The following is a 26,507-nucleotide window of genomic DNA, read 5'->3' on the forward strand; positions in this document are numbered from 1 at the left end:
TTCAGTAACTCTTATAACGCTTTAAACACTCCTAGACACCTGTCATTGAAGTTCAAAGCAGAAAACTAACCATTATAAGGTGTTTACAATTATCCCTCTTTCTAGCATTGTAAATAGAAGATGTTGAGCAAAGACTGCGTTCAAATGCATTAAGGAAATGCATAAAGTGCATAACGCTGACTTCAGTAGATGGAGGGAGGGGAAGCTTGGAGCAGGRGGAGAGCTCGCCCGGATTTAGTTTCTTTATGATGTGCTCCAAAATGGCTTAATCGTAAGCACATGGTTACATTCACGGTGTTCACAGAAACCCATCGATAAGGAATGTCTGCTGCTAAATAACCCTGCCTCTCTGAAACGCCAGCGTGTCCTTCATCCCTGCGCTGGCCCCCTGGTGCCGCAGCCCTGCGGATGCCCTGCTCCGGTTGCAGCGCGGGCTGCTCTCATCCCCCGTCTCGTTTCCTGTCGCCAGGATCGCGCGTGCAGCAGCCTCCGCCTGCTCTCGCTCAGCCTCTCCGCAGCCGATCTGGGAATGATTTGAAACAAAACCCCTCAGTCCGTTGGAAGTCTCTGTCGTGAAAATCATTTCAAGTTTATTAGTAACGGCTGTGGCCACACATATGTGAAAAAGAAAGCAGTAAAAAGCCAGGAGGGAAGGGGGGAGGCGGCGGTGGCAAGCGCRCTTCCAGGCGCTTTCCAAAGGTTGGGGCGGGAGCACAGCCCAGAATAGCTGCCAGGTCCCTTGTTTCCCCTCTTCCAGGAGGCAGGCAGCCCGTTTTCCCGTGACACTTAATAATTAAGGAAGATACCAAGAAACCTAATAGATAAAAACAGAGCTTTGAAAAGCTTTATCGATAGCGTTTTTGTTCTGAGCAGAAGCGGTTTTGTTTGAGGGCTTTATCTCTGTGCGACTTGTGGAGCTTCCTCCTTATCCTTTCTGCTGCTCTGTTTGCTCTTTCCTGATGGGCTGCTTTGTTTTTCCGGCTGTTTTTTCTGCGCGCAGGCAGGGCATTGCGCAGACGCYGCCTGCTCTTTCTCCAAGAGCATTGTGGAAATTTGCCTCCCGTTTGTTGCAGTGAAAAGGTGCTTCGCTTAGCAACCAAGCCCGGCTCTTTATTTAATCCGTCCGCGGACCGCCATGAGCCCCCCTTTCGGCTGTGATTGGCTCCGTGCTCTCCGCATTCCCTGAGTTCAATGGGAGACGGCTGAAAGGAAAAAACCATTCTGTATCCCGAGATGTAACCAGATCCTTTTGCAATCCTTGGATCGCAAGGGAAGGCTGGTCAGCTAATGGCCACCCCGCACTCAGGCCATCCCCGGGGCCGCGTGCGTGTCTCTGACTCATGGGATTCAGGGCGCAGCTGCAGAGAGCATCTCGCTGTCTGTTTGGGGGCAAGGCTCGGTCCTGTATTGCCATTTAAAAAGCAGAGTCTGATCTTGTTCATTTTATGCCGTGCTTGCAGATAAGGAATGTAAATACATCTCTTAACTCCTTTGCATTTTGCACCTGGCCACCTCCTCTCTGCTGCGATGCTGTGGAGCATGGGAAGGGCCACACTGTAGCAGTGCCCTGTGCTTTCCCTTGTCGGGAGGGGGCCAGGTCACCCCCTTGCTTGGAAAGTGGGCAGTCTGGCCAGTGCCGAGAACCCCCCGCTAGCAACGGCGACGCCGGAGCCGCCGGGCTACCAGGCGCTATTCCCCCCCCCCCCCCCCCCCCCCCCCCCCCCCCCCCCCCCCCCCCCCCCCCCCGGGCTTTTTTGGGTTTTGAGGGTTTTTTTTATTGTAGACAAGGCAGCTGTCAGGAAGATGACTGCTCACTTGACAGGAGAAATCCCTTCAATCCACCCAGCCTGTGAACAGGCTATTAAAATTACAATGTGATCCTTTACTAAGGGACTTGAACCCACTCAGGAAAGCGGACATGAGGCTGTTAAGACTGAACCTGGGTGACATTAGGTGGTTTCTTGCCACAACCACCAGCCATGAGGTCACTAATGRAAGCTAGAGTTTTGGTGCAGCAGCTTTACCTATGGATGACTCTAACCGTTCTCTTTCTCTCTCTCTCTCTCTTTCTCTCTTTCTCTTCTAATTACTTTGGGATCAGAAAACAGTCTTTGCTTCTCAAAATATTAGGTCTGCATTGCAAAAATRTCACTGTTGTACCTGGTGAATATTTGCAGCACTGAGACTTGTTCTTACTTTTTAATTCTGACCTGTACCAGTGCAATATGTAAGAGCCAGAACTTGTGGCRTCAGCTTTTCCTCATGAATATGTCCTAAAATTACCCTACTATATGCCTATATCACCAACTTTTTGTTCCAGCTAGATGTGGATCCTTCCTAAGTCCTGCTGGTATTGAACTGTGTTGTGTATTGATGACTTGCCAAATTTAWTGCCAGGTTTTGATTTTAAGTAGGAGGGTGCACAGTGTAGTGTATTTTTGTTTTTTTACGTGAAGACACCACTTTATCAGAAACCCTGATGCAAAAAAATTCTAGGACGAGGCTTGGTATGTGGGATTAAATATAAATACCTCTTTAAAAAAAAAAAAGTGTATTTTTCCATTGGAAAGCTATCAGTGGAGAAGCAGCAAAGCTGTTAGCTTGCGTTGCTGGTTTGCCGTGCCCTCGCTCTGGTCTGCGCTGTGGCTGCCTCCTGCTCCCTGGGCCGATTCTTTTCGGAGTGGGGCTAATGGGGACGCGGGGCCCGTCTGGCCCTGGCCGTGAGGAAGGCAGAATAGCAAATCCCATCGTTCGTAGTAAGTGGGAGCGGCTGGCTGGCAGGGCACCCTCCGCGCAGGGCCTCAGGCTGCCGGAGTCGCCTTCGTCGCCCTCCAGGCGTGCCGTCATCCGATGTTCTTGCCTCCAGGGTGTGCCGCGAGGCTCGCTCCCCTCGAAGGTCGGGACGGGGTAGGGTTGACGGGGGATCTCTGGCGGCGGCAGGTAACGCTGAGCTGCTCCGCGTCGTCCCTGCGAGGCAGACGTGGTGTTGGGGCGCTGGCGGCTGGGGTTGCTGTTCCGCCTTCGCCCCGCGCCCTGGGAGCTGCGGGGATTGAAGCCGGGGCCACCTTGGGCGCCCGCAGCCCCGGCGGGCGGTCGGCTGGCATTAGCGGGGAGGCCAGCTGCAGTTCAAACGTGGGGGGTGAGCAGCCCTCGCCGCGGGCGGATCTTGTAAAGTACACGCCGTTGGGGTGTCCGATTCCTCCGGCTTCGGAGGACTGACTGGTCCCAACAGCTGGGTTTGCAGAGGCGGCAGCAGACGGGGACGTTCAGCGGGGCAACCTGGCTCCCAGCTCGCTGGTTCACAGCATCTGGGCTGATTCTCCGCGGTGGCAGAACGGAAAGCACCCTTTCGGGGAATTATCCCGGGACTCGGACCAGAGCAAAAGCTACCAGTTAGAAGGGACCCCTCAGCAATTTAGGACTTCTCTGCGTGTTTTAAGGTGAGAATTAGGTCTTTGTGGGAGGGAAGGAGATAAGAAGATGTTGTTCAGTTGGACGTAAAACATTCCATTTCTTATTTATCATATAATTAAAAAAAAAAAAAAGCAGGTGCGTTTTTCCAGTGAGTGGAAGTAACATGGCAGAGGTGGCTATTTCTATCTTCACTCTCAACTACATTGAAAAAAAAATACATTTGGTGAGGGGACTCGAAAGCTTTGGGGCCACCCATTAAGAGAGCTGCTTGGAAAGCAAAGGACTGCAGGATGTTTGGTTGCCTGTTGCTGAGCATGCCCAGGTTGTATTGTTTTCCAGCCGGGGAAACTAGCAATCTGATACTTGGAGGGTAATTAGAAGTTCTGTATAGGCTCAGAAGAGCCATTCTTCAGCACTTTTTATGGAGATAGATAGGCTGTAATTAACAGTTCATGGAAGCAGCCTGTTTGGGAAAAAAGCACATGCTGGAAAGTCTTAATTTTAACCACTGACTCAAAGAATAATCAAAGAGAGGGAAGTATTGAGTTTGATGGCTTTCTGCAGATTAAGATAACTTTGGTCTCCCAGGGAAACCTTATCTGGTGGGGGGAGGAGGGGATGTCTTAGCAAGCTTCCCAGGCATTGCTGCTAGACATGTGCAGGACCGTGAGATTGGAAATGGGAAGCTGGCTAGACTTAAAATAATGTCGGTGTAGCTACACGTATGAAGCATATTTCATAAGCTAGTCCCAGAGCACTCTTCAAAATAGAGGATATTTTCCACATTGAGAGTGTTCAGGAAGAAATTTATGGGTTTTGGCAATCCTGGAAATAGGGTGAATAAAAACCTAGGCAGAGCCTTGCACATCGTGGGGTATGTAGGGCTTGAATTTCCCTCCTGTTCCACTCTTAGCGTTTGCAAATGAACTGCTGAAGCAAACCAAATGCTCTTTCATATGCAGGTAAGCCCAGAGTGCTTGCTGCTTGGTGCGGGTGTTGTGTGTCRCACAGCAGCTCCTGTTCTTGGCCTTCGTTCCTAACTAACATCAAGAGTGCAGACACTGTCCAGGAGGCTTGACTATTCTCATTTGTTTTCAGAAAATGCCAGGTAGTGTTTCATCCCAATGGACACAAAGCAGCAAACGCAGCCCTGCAAAGACCAGAAAGACCTCTGTTGCCATCAAYGTACATATGGCCAGCAGAAGCATCTGCTGTCTGGCACTGAAAGGGAGTTGTGCCTTTAGTTATTTGGTGCGATTTTTATTACCTTGATAGCTGTCGTGTGCTGTGCTGCAACAAAGAAACTCATTTTTCGCAGCCATTCTTGGGAGTGGGCAGGTGATGTGGAAACACAAATTGGAGCAATTCTCTGGTTTCATGCCAATACTAGAATGGCTTTGTATGAACCCTGGACCCTGTGGGTGGTTGGTGCCCAGGGCCGTCCCTCCAGGCATRCTTTTCTAGCTCAGGACTTGCATAGTCTTCCAAGGCTGTCTTTATCCATCCTGCTCTCCTGATCTAATAAAACGTAGTGTAAATGCAAGCTSTGTAGACACCTGCAGCCACTTGAGGTTTACCTGCTTTGTTTGGTCCAGCTGTTGATAGCTTGGGTTGAAAAAAAACGAGGAAGATAAGGGGCTGGAGGATGCTTTCAGTTCCTGGCTTGCCCTTGCGCTCTCTTTGAGCAGCAGGTTTGAATATTTTTAGTATAACTTCTAGATGGACATTAAAAGAAACATATTGGGATTTATGTCCTCCTCAAAGTTACAGATAAGATCTAAATGGTCTCGTTACAGCACCATTTAGCTACTAGTGCCAGGATTTAAGTTGTGTTAATTCCAGCTGTTGGGCCAAAAACTCTAGAAGTGCTAGCGTAGAGTAAATATTTAATAGACTATTGCCATTTAAAAGATTAACAGCCCTCCAGCAACTCTTTGGATGGGCGGAGCTGGGTTGCTGTTCTCTGGTTTCTATCAAGTCGGTGAATTTTAGCACTGATCTCCTGGAAAGCTGATCTAAGCCTCTTAGTCATACTCTGTACAGTATGCTTGACTCTGTGCAAGTTACTTGTGCTGCAGTCCCCTATTGCAGCCTTGTCCTTTCACTAAACCTAGGTCAACCCCAAATGAGAACTATTTGGCCCAATTTACTTTTTGCGGGGGGTAGAGGGGGTGGGCGCACACATGCTGAAAAGCAAGCAGCGGGGATGAGAGAGTGAAAACTTGCTGCAGCAGAAATTAGCTTACTGACTTTTTATCCTCCTTTAATTTTAGGAAGATGATGAGAAGATAATCCAAGAGATTCAGAARGAGGCTGAAGAGGAGCAAAGAAAGAAAAATGGAGGTAAGTCGCAGGCTTTGTCTGGTTAGAGATCAGACTGAAGATGACAGGAGAGCATAGGGTTCTCAGCTGCTGACAAATCTCTGGTTCTTCGTTGACTTCTTCCCAAGGCCTGGCTGCTTGCAAGCTTCTTCTCAGTACAGTGCTGTGCTGCACCATGCTTCACTGAGACCTTGCTCAGAGAAGAGTGCAAGCCCCCATCCCCTCCCTGCTGGGAACCGCTTCAGCTTTAGAAGTGCTGTTGCTTGCAGGCTGCTCTTAGCTCGGAGCATGGGGAGACGTGAGGCTCATGTCCAGCTCTCAAGGGGTGTCTGGATGAGCAGACCTGTGTCTCCTCTCCGCTTGGYGAATTAGCTGAAGGGCAGCGCAACCTCTGCGCTTTGTGGTAGGGATACTGGGGCATACAAGGGGCAGCCCCGCACCCTTGCAAGCAGGATTTGCTCCCCATTTGTGCTGCTGAAAGTAGCCAGCCTGGCCTGTGCCCTGTGGTGCCTGGAATGCAGGAGGGASCGTGAGCAGCAAAGTTAGGTGTGTGAGGGGCAAACTGAGATGCCTCAAGGACCGTCCTGGAGAAGGGGATGGAGGGTGCCACTGGCAAGCTTAAGGCCGTAGGCCAAGTATGGTGAGCTTTGTCTGTAAGACAACTGGTGGTTCTTTCCTCCCTCTGCAGAGAACAGTTTCAAGCGGATCGGCCCTCCTGTGGAAAAGCCCATGGAGAAGATCCAGAGAGTTGAAGTCATCCCCAGACCTGTTCCTCAGAACCTCCATCAGCCCCGAATGCCTCCTTACCCCTTCGTGCACCCTCCCTTCCCGCTACCTCCTGTCCGTCCCATGTACAATAACATCCCCCTCAACATAGGCCCCATCCCTGCTCCCTACGTGCCCCCCTTGCCTAACATGAGGGTGAACTATGATTTTCCCCAGATCAACGTTCAGCTGGAGCACAACTTGCCTATGCACTTTGGCCCTCAGCCTCGACACCGGTTCTGACCTGGTTCCAATAGCACTTGGAGTAGAGTCACTGCAGGGCAAAGCCACCCCCGTAATCCCAACCCTCTTCCTGCTTCGGCCACTCTTGTTTTAGCCAGCTGCAAGGGGAACCGCTCTGTCTCGCACGTACCTGCACTGCACCCGTATCTGTAGCTTCTCTGAACCTTTGCAATCAAGCATTTTGACCTGTGCTGGAACAGGGCTTGGTGCTACATTTCCAGGGGTCTCTTCCTTTGTTGGGCATCCAGATGCTTTGATTTGGCAAAGCCTGTTCAGCCAGCTGCTGAGAGGGAAAGCAGTGTTTGTGGAGCGCAGGGATGCAGCCGTTCCTYGGGGGCGGCACGGCTTTCCAAAAATCCTGCCTTCCTGTCAGCTAGAGCAGCTGCCCACACAGTCAAGGCTGAGTCTTGGGAAAGGGAGGGGAGACTTGGCATCTGAATAAGACCTTCAGTAACAAAATACCACGACTCGGCTGCCCCAGCCTTCTGCCTGGGAAGCGGCATGAGGCTGGGGTTCAGAGATGGTATATTTCCATGTTTTCCAGGATCCCTTTAACCTGCTGTCATTCCCCAGCAGAAAGAAATATTGAAAACAACTAAATCTAGCATATTTGGCTTTTGTCACCCTGCAAAGGGAGTCATGGGATGCAGAAGGCATCTTGCTGCCAGGTACTGCTCAGATCACGGTAGGAGGCCCAGAGCCACGTTCTGTCTCAGGGCTTTAAGAAGTAACAGAAGACTTGGGCACCTTAATTTTGGGGAACTGAAATTGCCCCCTTCAAAGGACTCTTTCTCCCCCCCCCCCCACCCGAGGTAGGTGCCTCACAGCTTCCAAAATGTGGCCTTAGGTTTGTTCTGATCTGAGCATCCCAAATCCCCCTCTGCTTCTGGCAGCAGTCATTGAACAGTTGGTAGAAGCCCCCGGAGCATAAGTTGCATACTTCATTACCAAACTGCTTGGGCAGATACCCAGTTAGGTGCGTAAACAGTTGTGTGTGCTGTGTGTGCTGTTGCATAAAAATTAGTAACTACCTATGTAGTTATGCACGTGGGCGGCTGCGAGCCTAGAGCCTTCTGTTAGTTAAAATCACTGCAAACGAACAGGCAACTGTTGTCTTGTGCTGTAGGAAGCTGGCTGCTTCCGGTATGTTTAATAACTTCTGAAAACGTGTATTTTGGTTTAATTGGCTTCAGAAGACTGTGTTAAAAGGCAAACATAAGTATTGCTGGGCTTAGGAAGTGAGGATTTAGGAAAAGCAAAACTTCCTTGTAAGAAGCAGGGGGTGTAATTGCTGCCTGAGCTTATAGGAAGTGCTGGGCCTGGGAGAAGAGCATTAATGCAAAGCCCTTTCTGCGTAGGCCGTTACTGTAGCGTCTGGTACAGCCCCCCCTTTAGAAGAGAAAATGGTTGGAGGGAGAAAGCCTCCTCCCCCAAATGTTGGACTAGTTTTCACCAGTCCAACTGTGCAGTATTTCCCCAAATTGTTTGGTCTGCGCTGCATCCCGCTCTTCCCTGCTGAGAACCAGCTCAGCGCGTTTCCCCTCCGTTTTTTTTTTCCTCCCTATATATTAACATCCAGGTGTCTATTGGTTTTGTTTGTTTTTCAGGTAAAACTCCCTGCCTCTGCCTCATGACTTCTGTCAAGTCCTCCCCAGCTTGCAGCTCTCCGTAACCACGCTCGGCGCCGTGGCCGCTCGGGTGTTGAGCGAGCGACGGTCGGAGAAGCGCGTTGTCGCGCCGCGGGCTGAGGACGGGGCAGAGCTGGGCTGTCGGCAGGACAGTCCCCAGGGGAGAGGCGGCCTCCGCCGGGGCCCGGGGCAGTGCCGCCCGGGCGGTGCGAGGCGGCGTCCCTGCTGGCAGCGGGATCGCTGCCTCTGGGATGGTTTCGCGGAAGGGACTTCCCCGCTTTTTGGAGCGGGCGCAGCAATTTCTCCACTCTCAGACGCTTCCTATAGACTGACGCGCACCCCGCGAAGCGTTCTGTTCCAGTTCCCCACTACCGTTGTCTCTAGCATTAATAACCGAGTGGTTATTCACTTGCTGCTATATATATATATTTTTTTCTTTTTAATTTATTTCTGGAAGTAGTCCAGGGACCGTAGTGGCTTCTCAGTTGATGCTCAGCTGGGTTTTAGCCAGGTTTAAATCCTACCTTGTACCTACTGATTCCTATAGTAGCCAGGAGCAGTGGTGTCGCATTGGATTTGGGGGGGGCTGTGGTGACGGAGCGACCCTGCTGGGTGGGCAGAGATTTCACCCGGAGCTGTGGTCAGAGCAAGCGGGGTTGGCTTCCCGTTAGAGAAGGGGGGTCCTGTCCTTGAGCAGCCGAGGCCTTGTAGGCTTAAGGGCCGGCCTGGGCTGAGCTTTCCAGGCTTTCTCCCTGGCAGGGTCGCGCTCGTGCTGCAACACCCGTCCATGCGTACGTGGGTCAGCCGCCGAGGCAGGTTGAGCAGCCTGGGGGACGGCTTAGCCGCTCAGCGGGGAGCCCCAGCTGCGAAGCAAACCAGCCCGTGGAAGGAAATCGGCCTCCCCGTCTTCGTCTCTCTCGGGGAGTGGTGATTGCTCGCTGAAATCCTCTGATAAAGCAGGTACTGACCGTTGCACCCGGGGCTTTGTGGGGAGCCCCATGGCCGTTGCGTGTGCTGTGCGGGACCCTCCTCCATCCCGGGCTTTAAATGCAGCTGAAACAGAAGATGCCTTTTGCCGTGCTCCCTTCCCTCCACGCGAGGCAGGGGCAGAGGGTCTGCCGCAGGGGCTGGGCAGGGGGAGACGTCTCCCAAAAGGAAGTCAGCAATGCCAGTGCTTCCCAAGTCTCGGGCTGGTCTCCATAGGTGACACGCTGCTGTAATGCAGGTTTGAGTTGGCAGCGAGGACAACCAGCTCTGTGCTTCCCCGCTTGTCTCCAGGTGCTCAGACTTGACTTCATCTGGTCCCTGGTTTATGCAGAGGACCCAAGAGGGAGGGTGGTCTCGCACGGAGGAGCGGTTTCATTGCACCGACCCTTCTTGCAGTCAGCACGTGGCAAAACTGCTCTTCTAGCACGAGCTCTTAGAAGAGGCCGTGTTGTGCCGGTGTTGCAGGAGCTCGTCTTGCTGCTTCGTCTGCTCTGGGGAGGAAGAGTCACCTCCCGTTGGTACAGGCAGGGTCAATTAGAGCCGCAGAGCTGAGAGCACTGGTAAAAATCATGATCTGATTCAACCTTTTGGTATAKACGTCTATAGATATACAGCTGTCAAGAGTTAAACCTTGGCAGAGAAGTGCGGAGGTGGAAGGAGGAGCAGCAGGTAGAGGTGGGCGAGGGAAGCGCCGTGTCCGGTCCGCCTTCGCGGCTCGGCTCGGCGCTGCCGCTCTGCTGGGTCATCCCCCGGCCTCTCCCCACCAAGAGCCTTTGCAGAAGGTGGGTTCAGGTGCAGCACCTTCGTACGGGCATGTGCTGCTGCTGTGGAGCAATGGTCAGCATCCTGGGAGGGTCCTGTGGAGTTGGGAGAAGAGAAGCTTTTCCCCCAAATCCCTTGCAAAATGCTGAGCTTATTTGGCATCTGAGAGGAGAGAAATCCACTCTTGGTCCTTTCACGTCCTTTATGCAGCTCCTGTCAGCCCGGAGAGGTCTGCTTGGCTCCTCGTCCAGCCCGTGGGCTGCCTTTGGGCCCCCGCTATAACTGTGTCAGTGCTTCCCTTGCCAAGAAAATACTCAAAAACAGTCAAATTGTCCAAAGCTTTGACTAAAAATTACTCCGCAGCCAAAGGAGAGCGTGGCTGCTCCTTCCTGCTAACGCGAGAGGCTCTGAGCAGTTGTGGGCTCTGACACCAGTTGGGTTCATGTTGATGTTTAAAAAAAAAAAAAAACCACAATATTCTTCCTGCACAACCATCAGAACAAAATCTGTGTTTTGGACTCTACATCCCATCCCCTCTTCTACCCTGCAGCCCTTTAAATCTGTTGCCCTTTAAAGGGAGACAGGGAGGTTGCTGTGCCCAGGTAGATCCTATAACAGGTACTTAATGTGGTTAATTGCAGCGTCCCATTTTACTTGCCTTAAAGGTGGAGAGAGAAACTTAGTATTTGCACTTAGCAAAACATTATATTGAAAGAAAAGAAACCCTGTAAAGATGTGCATGTTCTGCAACTTTGTATAACAATAGCCGGAAATAAATAGGTGGTTTATTAAAAAAATATTTTTCTTTACCTTCTGGTAGTAAACTGTTCTAATATTCAGTGTGTAAAAAGTTCCTGTATTATATTGTAATTTGAATTTTTGTAAATAAATTTGTGCACTCTGGCTTTCACCTCTGCGCTTTTGTTACTGCGGAAACGTCGTCCTTGCAGCAGAAATGTGCTGTTTTGATGTTGAGGATAATTACAGGCAGCAGCAGAGAGACGGGAGAGCAAGCAGGATTGTTTTGCCAGATCTCAGCCTGAGTGGTTAAAAACTGTAAAAGTTGCAAGGCAAAAACATTTGACCCTCCTGTAAAAGCTTAATTCGTTCCAAATGCTTTTGAGGAAAAACTGAATGGAATATAAAATGGTTTCCAGTTGCTCTTTTAAATGGAAACCAGGACCATATATAAGCAAGGTTTTTTTTCGAGGGGGGAAGGGGCGTGGGGACTTTCCCCCTTTGCAGGAGGACTGATGGTAAATACAGACTCCGTGTTTCTCGGGTCTTAAAAACAAAGGGAAATGTCTGCTGGCAGCTCGGGGGCTTGCTGAGACAGGCAGGCGCGTTAGGCACAGGGCAGGATTTCTCCAGCTCTCTCCACTCCCAAAGCTTGCACAGCAAAGGGTCTTTTTGCCCTAAAATACATACGGAAGAACAGACATAGCTGAAGCTGCTGGCCCCAGTCGGTCGTGCCCTAAAATTGGAAATAGGAATAAAAGCAGCAGTGATTTGGGAGAGCGGAGAAAAAGGCGGTGGGGAGGGGAATGTGTTTGGGGTTGTAAATGCAATGGGAGTGAAAGCCTCCCTTTCCCAGGGTCTCCTCTGCAGCCGCAGATGGTGCCTGCCTGGGTCTCCAGGGAGGAGAGGGGGGCCGCTGGTGCCTTGGCAAAATGGCTCTTTTGAAATAATAAAAAAAAAAGAAGAAAAAAGGGAAAAAAAGCCCGTAGGAAGGAGCACTGGATAGCGTTAGGCGCGGTGCTTCCCTGGGTTTTACCTGTTGCAGCCGCGCCGAGATCTAAAACCTCGGCCAGGGCTGCGTCACGCCGCTGGGCTGCACTGCACCGCACCGATGCTGTTCGTAGGGGCAGGATTTGTCCCGAGATAAGCGCGGCCGCTTGCTGATTGCTCGGCAAGGCCGTCCTTGCTCCAAACCGTCAATAAAGCCGCCGCCGCCGTCCCTGATCGCGCCGAAGGGGCTGGCTGTCGCACGGGGCTTGAGGCAGCCCTTTCCGTCCAGCCTTCGCGCGCAGGGACCCGGCGCGGTGGAGCGCGGCGCTCCCTTTGGCTGCCTTCCTCACGCGGAGGCCAGGACCCTGCCCAGCCCCTTGGAAGCGATGCCAGCTTTGTGCCGAGCGGGAAAGCCGCTCTCCGGGCTCCCGTCCGGGCCAGAGCGCGGTGCCTCGCAGCCGGGGCGGCACAGGCACAGCTCGCGCGCAGGGCCGGTGCTGAGGGTGCGAAAGGGAGCGCTTGGGAACCGGGCGATGCTCAAAGCAAAGCTTGCGCCGCCTCGGTTTTGCCCTGTCTGCAGGGAAGGACCAACATCCCTCATCTGTTCAGTCCCGGCTGCTCTAGCACCTGCCTAAAGCCCCTCTGGACATAAGGGAAAAGTCACAGCGCTGCCTCTCCCAGCGCGTTTCCGCGGAGGGAGCGGGGCCGTGCCGTCCCCAAAGCCCGGGCAGCGGTTCTGCCTAGCCAACCTTAAATTTTAGAAATCCAGCGGTCCAGAAAGAGCGCATCGGTGACGTGCCCGTGCCGGGCAGCTGTGCTGAGCATTGCACCGCGCAGGCTGCCTTCGAGATTTCCCTCCGCGCAAGAGCAGCAGCCGCTTTTATTTTGCACCTGGGGCAGCCCGAACCGCAGGAGGTGCTTGCGCTGCCCGGGCGGCTCCAGCACGCTCGCTCCCCCTGTTTTACCTGCTCCGGGGTGGGAAGCGCTAACGCAGGGCTGCAGCGGATGCGCTCGCCGGTGAGCTGACCCTTGGGGGAGAGCTCGCGAGCCCGTCGCCCGCGCGGCTGCTTCTCAAAGCGGCTCAGCAAATTGCACCACAAACGCCCTCGCGCCCCGGCTTGCGAGGGGAGGGAAAGGCAAATCGCACCCAAAACGCCCTCGCCGGCTCGAAAGGAGAGTGGTGCGTGAGCCCCCCACGTTCCCCCTTCTTCCTTTCTTGCCAAGCCCCAGCGAACCGGAGGTGGAGGAAGGCAGCCGGGGCTGGGTTCAAAGCCTGAGATGTTGCAGGCAATCGCTATTTAAAGAACTGTGATTTAAGACATCGCGATCACCCCGGGCTGGGAGCCCCCGGGGTTGGGGAGAGCTGGGCAAAGCAGCCCCAGGCGAAAACCCTGCAGGGCCCTGATCGCCCCGGCCGGGTGCCTCCTCCCACCGGGCAGAGAGGAGGAAGAGGAAGAGGAAGGAGCTGAAGCAGGAGCAGGATCAGGACCAGGGGAGGCAGGTAGGCGAGGGAGGGAAGGGGCTGGCTGGCTTTGGCAGGAGGGAAGGAGCTGACCCGCAGACCCGTGGGCACCCTGTGCTGTACCGTGTCTTTGTAGCCGAAAAGGTGCTGGACGACAGCATTGAACCCCGACCGGTTGCTTTGTCTCTGGGGCTGGTTTGGGTTGTCTTGGGGAGCATCGAGCAGGAGGTCCGGGCTGGGTGGCACGGCACGGCACGGCACGGCACGGTGCGGCACGGCACGGTGCGGCATGGCCCGGGCCAGCGGCCACCCCCGGTGCCAGCGCAGCCCCCCCCCGAGCCGTGGTTGAGTTTTGACTCTCTCTGCGGTTCTTCCCTCGCTCTGAAACCGCCACCCCCGCTTTTGCCTTGAGAACTTGCGCCGGATACCTAACACCCGCCGCCCAAACCGGCCGCTTGGCCCCGTCGCCCTGCCCACAGCCCCGGGGACGTCCCCAGCGGCGCGCAGACCCGCGGCGGAGGTCCGGCAGCGCCCCGCCGGCACGGAGAGCCCCGGGCGCCAGCTCGAGGTTGCAGGTGCCACCCCAGACGCCCCTGGGGAGCCACCGTGGCGCCTCCGGCCAAGCGGCCCGCGCGCTCCGGGCATCTGAGCTCCCGCCAGGATCGGCGACAGGCAGGAGGGGCCCGACGCGAGCACCTCGTGACAAACCACACGCCGGGCTCTCGCATCCGAATGCAGGTTTTATTCATCTTTCTCCAGTTGAAGCTATTTTTAAGTTATACAAATGGCACTTACAAAAAAAATTAAAAAAAAAACCAAACCAAAACAAAACCAAAACCCCAAAACCCAAAACTTTTAATTTCAGAGCGAGATGTTTCCGGAGAGTCACGACACCCGATAAAAGAGGAGACAGGAGAAATTCTTGACCTAGCGTCACATGGAAGAAGCCAGAGCAGGAGTTACACGGTTCAAACTGCGACGAGGAACGGGGGGGGAGGAGGAGGAGACGCGGCGGGTGCGAAGGCCAGCGGAAAGCGTGTGCCGAGTCGYGGGGTCACGCGGGGTCTCACCAAGACACTTGCTCCTTTGCGAGGCGCCTTCGTCCCCGCGCGCCCGGTGGCGGTCTGCGCGCCCGCGCGAAGCCAGCCCCCGGATTCGGGAGCTAGAGCCGAGGTAGAGTCCCCGCGCCGGGGCTGGGGTCCCCGGTGACCGCGGGGGACCCGTCTCGAGTTATTGCCTTTCCCCCGGCGGGGGAAGGTCTGGGCGCTCGCCGAGCTGCGAGCGTAGCACCAAGCTCCTACGGAGGGGACCCCTACGATGGCTTTAAGGCTAACGAGCCCCTTCCTCGCCTCCGGCGATCGGCACCGGTCGGCCGCCTGGTCGGCACGCGGCGAGGGGGGGGGGCGAGCGGCCCSGAGAGCGGCCGCCGGCTCCCGCGGAGCGGCCGAGTGCGGGAGAGGCTAAAACGGGAGCGTCGGCGGGGAGCGACCCCCCCCGCCGGGAAGGCCCCAAAGGATAAAGTGCCTTTCAACACCCTAAAGAACACTTGAGCATCACCCAGTACAAACGTTCACATCTTACGCTAATGCAGACCTATTACAGACAACAGCTGGTAACACAGTGCCATGGAGAGCGTATATAAATAGATAACTAACAAAAATACTGTTTTGGTCATTTTTCTGCTTCCAGTAAGGTTGAGATGACGTGCTGCCAAAGCAGAGGTGCCCTTGGGTTGGTGGGACCAGGCAGCTGCCCCCCCCCGCGCGGGACGACCGAGGGGGCGGCTGAGCCGAGCTACAGCGACGGGCAAGTCGTAATTCGGCGTTAGGCGCTCGGCGGTTAGGTTCGCCGTTCCAGTAGGTTATGAGGAAGGAAAAAAAAAAAAAAAAAGCACTGAACAAATATCGCTGTGCAAAGTTTGCTACGAACTTTTCTACTCTGTAAACCAAAATCTGCAGTTGATGCTTCCAGCCACCGCCCAGGGTAGGTCGCATCTGCCAGCCGCGCTCGCGCTCCCCGCGGCCCCCCCCGGGCTCCCACGGCCCCCCGGGCTCGCGGGGCGGCCGGCGCTGAGACCTGGCGTCATGAGAGCGGCCAGGCGCGCAGCTGGTCGGAGGAGAGGAGGGCAAGCGCCTCTTGAGAGACCGCTGGGGACAAAAGCCTCCCCGCGCCGGAGGGGGGCTGGATCGAGCCCAGACCACCCTACCCAGGGCGGTTTTGGTCCCTTTGCAGGCGATGAGCCCTGGGGACCGGGGAAGCTGCCTCGGGCTCCCGCTGGAACCCCCTGACGGGGTCTGAGAYGCTCCTTCGGCAACTAGAAGCACAGAGGGGGCAGAGGGACAACCCCATTTAAAAGGAGCGCGGGGCTCCGGAGAGATGAAGGTCTGAGGCTTTCCAGACAGTATCACCCTAAAATAGTTTCTCGGTACATCGCCCGCACGGCTGCGGGAGTTACGCTCGCTAACCCTACGGATAGGATGCTCGCCGGCACGCGCCGGCCCCATCCCGGGGATGTTTTGATATGTAAGGTCACCTCTTATGCCTCAGTTGGGGACGGAAAGATCTTTAAAAGCCAAGAGAGGCGAGAAGCTGCCTTCCTGGAGCCAGGAAGAGCGGGTCTAGCTTAGCACGGTCTCTCGCCTCCCCGGGTTTGAGGGATGCTAGCGCGGGACGGGTCCTCCGGGAGATTGTCCAGCTTTAAGCTGCAGGGTGGCCGCGGGGACGCTGGCAGGACCGAGCGAGATGGTGCCAGCACTGATATGGCGTACGAGAGCGCAGAGGTGACCTTATTCCCTTTTTCAATACAGGAGAGGGGGGGAAAAAAAACTACGCAGGCGATGCTCAGGGCCGGGCCGGGGTACGGCAGCGAGCTTCCAAGGCGAGCGAGCCCGGAAGGAGGCAGGGCAGAGAGAAAGACCCCTCTAGAAATCTATAGGCAGGCTGCACCACGTTCTCCAGGTTAAGTYATCCAGTTCTTAAAGAGCTTAAGGGAGACCCACCTCCACCACAACGCACTGGATTCTACGGCGGGAGGGAAGGGCAAGCCGGTCTGAAAATCCTTGTACAGAGAGGAGAAACAAAAAAAGACGGGGGAAAGAAAAGTTGGCAACGGGAGGTACGCTAAAGTGCATTAATATTCCCAGAGGGTAGAGGCGTCAATGGCGTCAGCGGATGCCTTGAGCACTCCGGCATGGTCACCCTTCAGGTATTTGCCATTGATTTTGATGGCCACTTTGTTGTAGTCGCAGAACTCGAAAAAGAAGTCCACGGGCGTATCGCTGCTGCTGGTGACGGACGACTCGCTCCCCACCATCCAGTACTTSCCGGTGGCATCTGCGGGCAGAGGGAGGGGAGGCAACGCGGCCCCCGTGAGCGACCGCGCCGACGGCAAGAGCCCGGCGGAGCCGAGGACGCCCCCCCCCCGCGCGCCCGAGCCCTGGGCTGCCGGTGGGATCTGGAGCAGCCCGGGAGCGAGCGCGGCATTTGGTTCACGGGTAGCGATTCCGGCTCGCCCTCCAAACGGGCAGAGGTGACAAGTTTCCAGGAAAGCGGCCAAAACCGGTGCTCACCGAAGCGGGTAAGGTGAAAAGGCTCGAAGGCAGGAGGGGGCGCGCGGCGGTCCCGGGGGCTCGGGGCGTGCAGGGCGGTCTCGCCTGGCTTCCCGCGCCCCGGACGGGTGCTGGTRGGAAACGACCCCCCGGCCGAAGCCCGTGCACCCCGGCAGCCTTACCTTTGATGTTGTACGCGCCATCGTTGAACTCCAGCTGGAAGACGTCGTAGGAAGAGCGGTTGGAGTCCAGGGTGCCGGTCACCTTGCGGCAGCCGATGAAGCCGTGCTCCCCGCGGAGGACGATGATGGGCCTGTTGATGAGCTTCATCACGAAGTACTCGGTCTCGCCTGCGCGGGGAGGAGAGGCGGGCGTCAGGAGAGGCCAAGGCACGGCAGACCCGGGGCCCCGCGGCCGCCTTCAGCAACGAAGGGTATTTCCTCGGAGTCGTCAGGAAAATACGCTTCGTTGCTCCCAGCCGCGGTGGGAAGAGGAGCGCGTTTGGGGAAGGCTTCCCATGCCGGCGTTGCGCCCGTCCTCTCCGGGCACGGGGGAAAATCCTTACCCGCCGTCTCCATGGAGGCCGCCAGCTGCCCGTTCTTCTTCGCCGTCACGTACTTGCCGTTGGCAGCTTTCAGGGTGATGCGCTTGTCGCACCACTCGATGTCGAAGTAGCAGCTCGCGTTCCTGGCGGGCAGAGGGGGCGGCCGGCGGTCAGGGGGGAGCGCGGCGCGGGCGACCGGCAGCCCGCTCCGGCTCTGAAGAGCATCGCCCAGGGCACCTTCGCACGCTCGAGACCGCCCGTGCCGCCCAGACTAGGTTTGCCTTGCCGGATTTGGTTAATTTATCCTTTCATACCAGGCGAGGCTGCAGCGACTATCCCGATGGGAAGATTTTTTTCCGGCAGCGCTCTCCCTGGGTTAGCGGAGGCAGCAGGAGGGAAGGAAGCTAAACGCGCTTTGGGGTTTCAGCCTGGCTTTCAGCTAGCTCCTGCAGCCAGGTTTAACTGCAGGGTAAGCGTTTTGCCAAGCCCGGCGTGCCGGCAAGGATTACGTGACCCAAGGGAATTCCCGAGCGTCTCGCGGCAAGCCCGGGCTTCGATCTGGCTTTGCAGGGAATGCGTTTCCTTGCAAGGAAGTGTTTCAGGGCGAGCGTCTAGGCTCGTCTGCCGCTTGCGCTGCCGTTGTGGGGCGGCTACGGAAATACCCGCGCCCCCGGGAATGGTCTCGGGAGACGGGGAGGCAGCCAGGGCAGAGGCGACGGCTGCTCCCAACCCCTCCGCTCCCCCCTTCCCGCGACCCGGCCGTGCCGCGCGTCACACCAAAGGCGCCCAAACCACCGGCTGCAGCCACGAGGCGCCAGGACTCACTTTGTGGAGGCCGTGGACTGGATGCCCCCGTTGGAGGTGAGGGTCCAGTACTTCCCAGTGTAGGTCCTGAAGGCGCACTTCTTGGTGTCCTTGTTGATCTCCAGCTGGTAGGTCTCCTGGTCGCCCTCCTCGTCCTGGTTGGCGGAGAGGTCCATCCCTGCGGGGCAGAGGCAGTGAGGGGGGAGCCGGCGGACGGAGCCGCGCGCGGAGGGGACCCGGGGAGCACGGCCGCAAGAGCCCGGGTGCTGCTTTCCGCTCGCCCCAGCGCGCTTCGGCATCCCCCGAGCGCCCCACGCGTGGGCACCCCGTGGGTGCTGCGCGTTCGAATCCGCGCTTCCGCTCGGGTGCTGCCACAGCCACGAGCGTCGGCCCAGCGCTCCCGGGCTCCGGTATGATTAAACCTCAAGCGAGGATGAACTTAGATATTTCACACGTGAAAGGACAGTAGTTTTTTCTCCTAAGAGGTGACAGCCAGGTTGCTCAGTCCATTAGCGGAGGCCACCGTAGCACCTATGAATTCCCAGCTCATGGCATGTTTAAGGACCGTGGCGACGTTCCTTATCTGTAAGTTGTCCAAGCCTGTTAGGGAGGGACGGCAGCGCGGGCTCAGCCCAGGCAGCCGGCGGAAGGGGGAGCCCTGGGGCCCCCAAGCCCTGGAAAAGCGGCGGGTGCCCTCCGGCCCCGGCACGCCGGGCCGCGTGCGCATCTGCCCGCAGGCATTTCTGCCGAGATCATCCGCTTAGTCAGGGCTCCGGGGGCCGAACGCGCTCGACCGGGAGGCCAAGCTCGCAAGCCGGGCAGATTTTTGCCTAAAAATATTTCTGGGATGCGAGTCACAAGCCAAAGCGGGCAAAAGAGACGCGTGAGCAGGGTCGGGTTTCAAAGAGGGAGCCGGGGTGCAGCCTCCTGCACCCCCTGGCTCGTCCTCGCCGAGCCGCCGCTCCCGGCTCGCGCCCACGTACAGCAGAGCGGCCGGGAAAGGGCTGGGAATAGGGCAACGCAGCGCCTGAGCCCGTTAGGAGGAACCGGAGGAGCACATTATGGCTTCTGCACCGCGAGCCCGGTGCGGCCGGTTCCTTAGAGCACGTGAAGGGCCGCTGCAAGGTCTTTCTGCTCCCATCCGCCCGGGTCCCCGAGCCCCGGGGCGGCTCGACGGCTGCTTGGCCTCCCGGTTTCTCCGCTTCTGTGATCTTGGGCGTTGCAATATACAGTAGGGGCTGCGGGTTTTGGAGCTTGCACCCCTCATGGCCCTTTTGCGCTGTAAATCCAGCAGCAACGTCCTCTCCGCCCTGTTTAGAGGAAGCTGAACGTCCACAGAAGGAACCACCACCTTCACCGAGGGAGCATTTAACTAGATACGCCGCATTATCACGCTTTGAAATGGAAACGCCTTCCCCGAAACCCCGCGGCGCCGGGGGCCAGACACCTACCTGGCGGCTCCAGCCCACCAGATCTGCATCTCCAAACACGCGTCTGCATTCAGCAGCGCTGCCCGGCCCCGCTGTCTGCTCCCCGCTGGGCTCCAGACTAGCGGCAGTTTGCATAGCTGCCCCCCGCCCCTTCCGAAGGGATCAGGCTTTGAAGGCTTTTCTTTGTTGGCCRCAGTCTTATCTCCCGGGCCCAAACCGTCACGCCGCCTCCACAATGCTGCCCGTTCACGCCGCCTTTTCGTTAGCTTTCGCCACCTTCTGCGGCCGCCTAGGTGCAAAGAGCCGCCCCGAAGAGCTCGGTTCCCCGCAGAGGCGGCAAAAAGGGGTGCAAAGAGGGGCCAAGCGTACGGGAGAGCGTGTGGGCACCGGCCGGAGCCGTGGCAGGGCACGGCAGGGGCATCGCTGGGAGCGGACGGGTACTTTGCAGCGCTGCTGCGGGGACGCAACCCACCGCTTGACCTCGTGCATGGCCCGTGAGCCCCCTCCGCCCGCGCCAGACCAGCGGCCCCCCCTCCAGGAGCCGGGCAGATGCTCCGGCCCGTGGGGCAGGATGGCGCGGCGAATCGGCCGGGATGTGGCCGCAGGTCGCCTGAGCGGGCAGCGAGGCTCATTTCCCGCCTGGAGCGGGGCAGACACGGGAAGCTGGTGCTGCCGTTTCCAGTGTCGCTCCGGCCGGTTGCCAGCTGGAGAAGAGCCGAGCCCAAGCGTCGCCTGGGCCAGCGCCGCGAGCATCGGGCAGGGATGCGCCGTGCAGCGGTGCCCGGAGGCGCTCAGCACCCCCCTGCCGCCCCCCCGGGCCAGGCGGGGGGGGGGGGTCTCCCACCGCCCCCTCCTCAAAGCCGCGCGGGGTTGGGTTACGCCGACTCAGCGGAAAGGAATGCAATCACGGCTCCGGCAGAAGGAGGCTTCAAAGGGCTGTAACCGAGCCCGAGCAGGAGGTTCGGGGCATCGGGGGCGCGCGGAGTCGGCGAAACGCTGCCCGCCGGATGAGCCTCGCGGCGGAAAGGCGGGAAGACCTTGGCTGGCAGCGGGTCTCGGAGACAYGGCCCTCGGCTCCTTCAAACATCCCCTGCAGCCGGGATGTCCGCGGGCATGCCCAGCCCCCACCGCCTCTCCAGCTCCCGCGGTCGGAAGAGGCCYGCGAGTGGGGCGCATCCGGAGAGCCCCGACGGAGGCTGGATGTTGGCTTCATGCCCTCGCGGCAGCACGGCACGAGCAGGGAGGCAGAGCACGGCCGCTGCCACATGGGGACAGATGCGCTGTGCCGTGCCGTGGCCCCCTTCTCTGCCCTTCCAGAGGGACTCAGAAAACGCCGGCACAGGCCGCCTCCAAGGATCCACTGTCTCCCGCACCCCAGCCCAGCAGGCAAGCCCGCTTTCCGCGGCCGACGGCTGTCCGACTGCGGCAGCGCTGTTCTCCCGCAGGCCCTGCAAAGTCGCGGCTGTTAGCGCCGCAGTCGAAGTCTAAATTCACAGTCTGGAGCCGCCACRACTCTCCCTGACCTTGACCGAGCTGCTCACAAAAGCCGGAGGCAGGAGCGGGACCGAGCACGCCGCTTCGGCTGCAGGGAGGTGGAGCGCGGGCAGAAGYGAGAGCAGCCGGCTCGGACCGAGACGCTCCCGTCCTGGAAAAGCCCCGTGCCAGGTGCCTTCCCCCCGGCGCTCTGCAACCTCTTGGGAAAAGCCAAGTGACAGGAGGTTTGGCTCGCTCGACAGGTCTCCGGAGCGCATCCGCCAGTCACAGACGTCGACGTTGGACGTGTGAAGTAGCACGCTTTTCACGGCTTTGCTTCCGGGAGGAGGAAGAACGGGATTGACGGAGGCGGTTGCAACAAGGCGTGGGATTTGGCGCCAGCGTTTGCATGAGCCTGGATGCAAGAGCCAAGCGATCCTCCACCACGGACGAGCGCTCAGTTGCTCCGTGCAATGGGCCGGCGTCGGTCTTGGCAGCACGAGGGGTTTGGGAGCACGGTGGGTGCAGGGAGGAGAAGCAAGCGCTGAGACGGCTGCAGCGTCTTTCCCACCCTTCAGCCCGGTGAAGGGCTGGAGACCCTCCTACCCCGGCGTCTCTGTGCAAATGCTTTTGCAGGTCAGTCCCACCGTGAGCCGAACGACCCTCCAGGGCTGCTTCCTAACGCACATATTCCCCCAAACACCCTGCGCTCGAGCTCCCGGGAGGGGACAGCTGGGGTGGCATGATGGCGAGGAGAGCCAGAGCTGGAGCACGAAACGAGTTCCCAAGTCCTCAACTGCCAACTGCTCCAACTGCTGCCAACGCCTTGGGTTAGCAGGACTGACGTCCCTGCCCTCGCCTCTCCCACTCTTGTGAGCGGTGCTCCCAGGATGGCAGCTGGGCACGGAGCAAGCGCAGACACCTTTTCCTGCTTCCCTGAGGCAAAGCAGCGAGCTCCTCCATCCAAGAAAGCAGCGCAGCTTCACAAGGAGAAGCAGGGACCCTYGGGCGGCTGGTTCTTGCAGCAGTGCCAGCCCGTGCAGAACATCTCTGTGCTGCCAGGTCCAAGCGTCCGGCGGGCAAACGAGAAGCAGCAGCGTGACCGAACCGAAGCAGCGTCCAGATTAACCGCAGCTCGCCCCTRCGGAGGCCGGTTGCACAGGAGGAGCTGGGCGGCGAGAGGAGATCTGCAGATGGGGAGCTGCACATGCACGGACTGCTTGGTTGGTTCTAGCGCTTGGGAGCCRGCAGCACGGGCCGAAGTTGGCCTTTTAGCCCGCAACTTGGGGCAGAGCAATGGGAGCAAGCGCTGGATGCACCTTTTCCCATAGTGGCAACCGTACAGAGTCAAGGAGACTCTGCTCCAAGAAGACACGGTTATGGCTGAAACACGTGAGCCTGCCTCCCTCAAGGGATTAGCAGGGAGGGATCAGCATCGCCCGGGGTTGCTCTAACCCCAGGTGAGCTCCTGGCCGTCCAGCTTGTTGTCATCTTGGCCAGCAATGCCAGAAGCCGGCGGGCCAAGACGTGTCTGCAAATGCAGAGGGAGGGAGGGCAGGGCAGAGCCGCGCGTATGGTGCCAGCGGGACGCAGATGCGAACCTCAGCCTTGCAGGCCTGTCCGAACGAGGGGCTCGCGGGCCGGCCACGGGGCACTGGTCCGGGGCGCTCGGGGGCTTCGGCGGAGGATTGCACCCTGCTGCTCCTTCCCTTTGCTCCGAGTGGCATTGCAGGTCCCCAAGCGGCGCTATCGGCACGGCGGCCCCGCGTGCTCCGTCCGCACCTACCGCCCTCGCGGCTGAGCTGCTAGCAAACCGGGCGGCCACCCGCACCGCCAGCCTCGACTAGTCAAGTTTCTCTGCAGGGCTCGGGCATTTTCCACCGCGAGCTGCGATCTTGCGTTTGGCTGGAGACTTGCCCCCTCCCTACCCTCCAGAAGGGAGGGCTGCTTGGGGTCACATCGCCCCGAGAAGTAAATCCGAGGAGGTTTTCCTCTGCGGGAAACAACCCTGCAGAGCTTGGTGGCTGCCCAGGCTGCATCGGGGCCGTGCAGCAGCACCTCTGCTCGGGGGCAGCGCTGCAAGCTCCAAGACAGGGCTCAACCAGGGACTTCCAGGAAAATCCACCCCCTGTTTCCTATGGATTCCCTATTGCTTCATGGTATCCCCAAGCACCAACAGGTCGACCAGCACCTCTGGACCACGGCTCGTGTCCCCAGCAGCATCCCCCGCTCCAAGCAGCAGCTGTTTCGCCCCGTCCAGCTGCAGCACGGGGATTAACGGGGGAAGGCGAACGGGACCGGCCCCCGGCCCAAACCCCATGGGCGGGCTCTCCCTGCCCGCACCCCCCCTCGCCGAGCCTGCGGCGTGCCGCCTCGGCCTCGCTCCTCCTCTCTGTGGCGCGGGAGGGGGGTGGAAGGAGCGATCCGCTGCGGCGCACCTCCGCCCGCTCCCTGCCGGGGCGGGAAGAGCTGGCAGGAGCCCCGCGAGCCGGGAAGGGGGGGGATGACGGGGGCCGCCAGCGCGCTGCCCGCGGGGACCCTGGCTCCCACAAAGGCCCTTTGTGCCGCAGCAGGGCTAGAAAGGAGCCTTTCAGCTGGGCGAGGAGGCTCCTTTCTGCTCAGCGACGCCCCAGCTAGTCTCATTTTTAAGGTGAGATTGGGCTGACCTTGAGGCCCCGTCCTCCCCCAGGCGTGCCGGCGCGGGGGGTGCCCGGCGTGAGCCTCCCCGGCGTCTCGCTCCCGGCAGTGGAAAGCACAACCGTGGTGGAGGACACGCGAGGCGCCTTGCGAAACCCCTCCGCCTCCGGAGGCCCCCGTTTCCACGTTGACTCACGTGCTGAGGAATGGCCTGGGCTCCCGGGGGAAGTCCCAGCGGCACCGTCCTTCCGCGGCTCAAGGGAGCCCTGGGGGGAGGCGCCTGGGCTGCCTGCGGACCCCACGGGTGATGCAGGGGGACGAGGAGGCAGGGCTGGCACCTACCGCACCCTCGCGGGCATCGCCTGGACGGGAGGTCCCACCACCAGCTCCCCACGTGCAGGGGACCACAGGGATGCTGGCCGTGCCGGGGATGGAGCTCGGCTGGGCTTGGGGAGGAGGATCCAAGCCAAGCGCTGACTTGGCGCTCCTGGGACACCGCTGTCCCCGAGCTTGGCCGGGCTCCAGCTCCGAGAAGCCCAGGGACTCCCGGAGCTGCCTGCTCCGTGACGTTTCCTCCGCGGGGCTGCCCTGCTCTCCCCGGGCCCAGCCGAACCCCTTTGCGGAGGGTCTTCGTGCACCCAACGCCCGGCCGAGCGGGTGCAGCCGGGCAGGAGGCGGCACAAGAGCCCGGCAGACACGGGCTGCCCGCGCTCCCCTCTCCTCCTGCGCTGGGGACAGCCGCTGGGCGACGGCCCCGCCACCTCCGCGCTCGCCCCTTCCGCTCGCCGGCTTTGTGGAGGCCGAGCAGCCTCTTCCCGCTGCAAAGCGGCACCGAAAGCCAGCAGAGCTCCCGCGTCCCGGCCCCAGCGTCCTTTAGCCTATCTGCCGGCAGGGCTGCGCTTATCGGCGCGGCGGGGGAAAGGGCCGTCGAGCAAAGCTTCCCGCCGACGGGTGGCTCCTAATCAACCTTGGGACAAAGCGCTTTTCCGGCAGGCGAAGCGCGGGAGAGCGCGGCCCGGGGGGGTGAGATTCCCCCCCCCCCCGGAGCGCCGACTCGGCCCCACGGGAGGAGAGCCGGGCTCCCGCTTTCGTTGCACCGGGGTGAGCGGTCACAGCCCTCCCTTCCCGCCGGCACCGCGCTCAGCGGAGCTTCTCCGGGGGGGAAGCGAGCGCTCGGCTGGCTCCAGCAGCGCCGGCACCCGCCGCCCCTGCTCTCCAGCAGCCTCCCAGCCCCGATTTCACACCTCCCAGCCCGCAGCGCTTTATTTTGCTTGGAGAGGGACTGCGGCGAGCCGAGAGACCCCTGTTGCTGGGGAGATTTCGTCCCCTCCCTCCTCTTCCTCCTCCCTCTCTCTCCCTCCCCCCCTTCCACCGCAAGACATCCGGGCAGCGCTGCCGAATCGCACAAAGCTCATGGGCCCCCGCCATGCGCCGCGGCCACGTTGCCCCCGCGCCGCCCCGGCCCCCTCCCCGGCGCAGGGGACAAAGGGCTGGAGCGGCCCGGCCCCTGCCATCGGCCCCCGCCACCGGGCTTTAAATATTCACCAGCTGCCCAGCTATACCTGCATTTTTATTTTTTAAATACTAGATTGCAGCGCATGATTTACTCCCAGAAAAGCAATGAAATCAGTGCAAAGAGCTGCCCAGATGCAAATGGAGGCAAAGCTGCAACCTTGGGTTATATTTAAAAAAAAATAACCAAAATCCCTGGTGCTCGTTCGCGGAGGCAACGCCGGGGCGATCCTGCAGCGAGACATGCTCGCGCGGATCCCGCGCGGCGTGCGGCGACCTGACTGCACGCGGCAGCGCGGTGCCCCAGGGCTCGCGGCCCCGCCGCAGCAGGCGGCTGCGCGCCCCCGGCCGCCCTCCGGTGCTTCCGAAAGCACCTTTTAAGCAACCAGGCGGGAGGTTTCTCCTCCCACCCGAAACCTCAGCGAAGGGGCCGGGGGGGGGAACCAGGCAGGGCCTGCCGGGCTTTATGCGCGGGGCCCAGCGCGGCCGTGTGCCGGGGTGGCCGAGCCACGCGGCCGCGATGCACAAAGCCAGGGCGCAGCGAGCACGGCGTGGGAGCCAGAGCGCTTTTTTTTTTAAAAAAAAAAACGAGGAAAAGGGACTCGGGCTCCCGGCGAGACCTGCCCAAGCAGGAGCAGCAGGCGCGGAGGCAAAGCTCCCTTTGTGTCGGCTTCATGTAGGTCATGTTTTCCCTGCGCAACTCGACGCAGCCCCCCAACGCCAGCGGTTCGGCGAACCCGTGGGCGTAAAGCCCCCGAGGGCTGCCCGGGGGAGCAGGCTGCGCGCCCCCCCACCCCCGGCCACGTCCCCGCCGGGGACCCTGCCCGGCTCGGCTCGGCTCGGCTCGGCTCGGGGGCTGGGGCCGGCGGGGCGGGACGCGTCAATCACAGCGCTCCACTCGGGCTGGCGCTGCGTGGGGGCGGGAAGGAAGGGGGGGGGGCGAGCGGAGGCTTTTGTTGCGCTGCTTCACAATGAGCCGGGCAGGTAGAAGCCAACGGCAGCTGCCAACGCGGCCGCCTTCGGAGCGAGGCGGAAGCCCCCTCCATCACCCCACGCGTGCTGCCAGCCGTGCCCCCCGCCCCCGGGGCACCGTCCTGGAGGGACGCCTTGGGGAGTGCAGGGGAGCGGSGTGGGGGGGCGTGGGGGCACCCGGGGGTGCAATACTGCAGGGATGCGGGGGCGAGCGAGCCCGGGGAAGCGCCGCTGGAGCGATGCAAGGGGCACCCTGGGGAGACGACGGCCTCAGGG

The 26,507-nt window shown here is 59.3% G+C and overlaps 2 protein-coding genes across 11 annotated transcripts in view; one reads left to right on the forward strand and one right to left on the reverse strand.

Moving 5' to 3' along the window:
* The window catches only part of RNF216 (ring finger protein 216), an 86,555-nt gene extending 75,524 nt beyond the window's left edge, over positions 1–11,031 (forward strand). For all 9 annotated transcript variants that reach the window (XM_026083074.1, XM_026083078.1, XM_026083069.1 and 6 more), the window contains 2 exons: positions 5,688–5,757; positions 6,425–11,031. In XM_026083074.1, coding sequence (XP_025938859.1) covers positions 5,688–5,757; positions 6,425–6,744 — 390 coding nt within the window. In that variant the 3' untranslated portion in view covers positions 6,745–11,031. The remainder of the gene's footprint in view (positions 1–5,687; positions 5,758–6,424) is intronic.
* Positions 11,032–14,038: 3,007 nt separating this feature from the next.
* On the reverse strand, positions 14,039–18,927 carry FSCN1 (fascin actin-bundling protein 1). Of its 2 annotated transcripts, none has more exons than XM_026083258.1 (4): positions 18,229–18,927; positions 17,425–17,546; positions 17,042–17,209; positions 14,039–16,644 (listed from the first exon to the last, which is right to left on the reverse strand). In XM_026083258.1, exon 4 carries the CDS (start codon positions 15,813–15,815, stop codon positions 14,889–14,891), a length of 927 nt encoding a protein of 308 aa, XP_025939043.1. In that variant the 5' UTR covers positions 15,816–16,644; positions 17,042–17,209; positions 17,425–17,546; positions 18,229–18,927; the 3' UTR covers positions 14,039–14,888. The 2 variants fall into 2 exon arrangements, with proteins under 2 accessions (XP_025939043.1, XP_025939044.1); XM_026083259.1 differs by having other exon boundaries at positions 18,229–18,915.
* Between the last annotated feature and the right edge of the window lie 7,580 nt (positions 18,928–26,507).

This window comes from Apteryx rowi, unplaced genomic scaffold (assembly GCF_003343035.1).
Source record: "Apteryx rowi isolate R43461 unplaced genomic scaffold, aptRow1 scaffold_6, whole genome shotgun sequence".
Classification (NCBI taxonomy): Eukaryota; Metazoa; Chordata; class Aves; order Apterygiformes; family Apterygidae; genus Apteryx; species Apteryx rowi.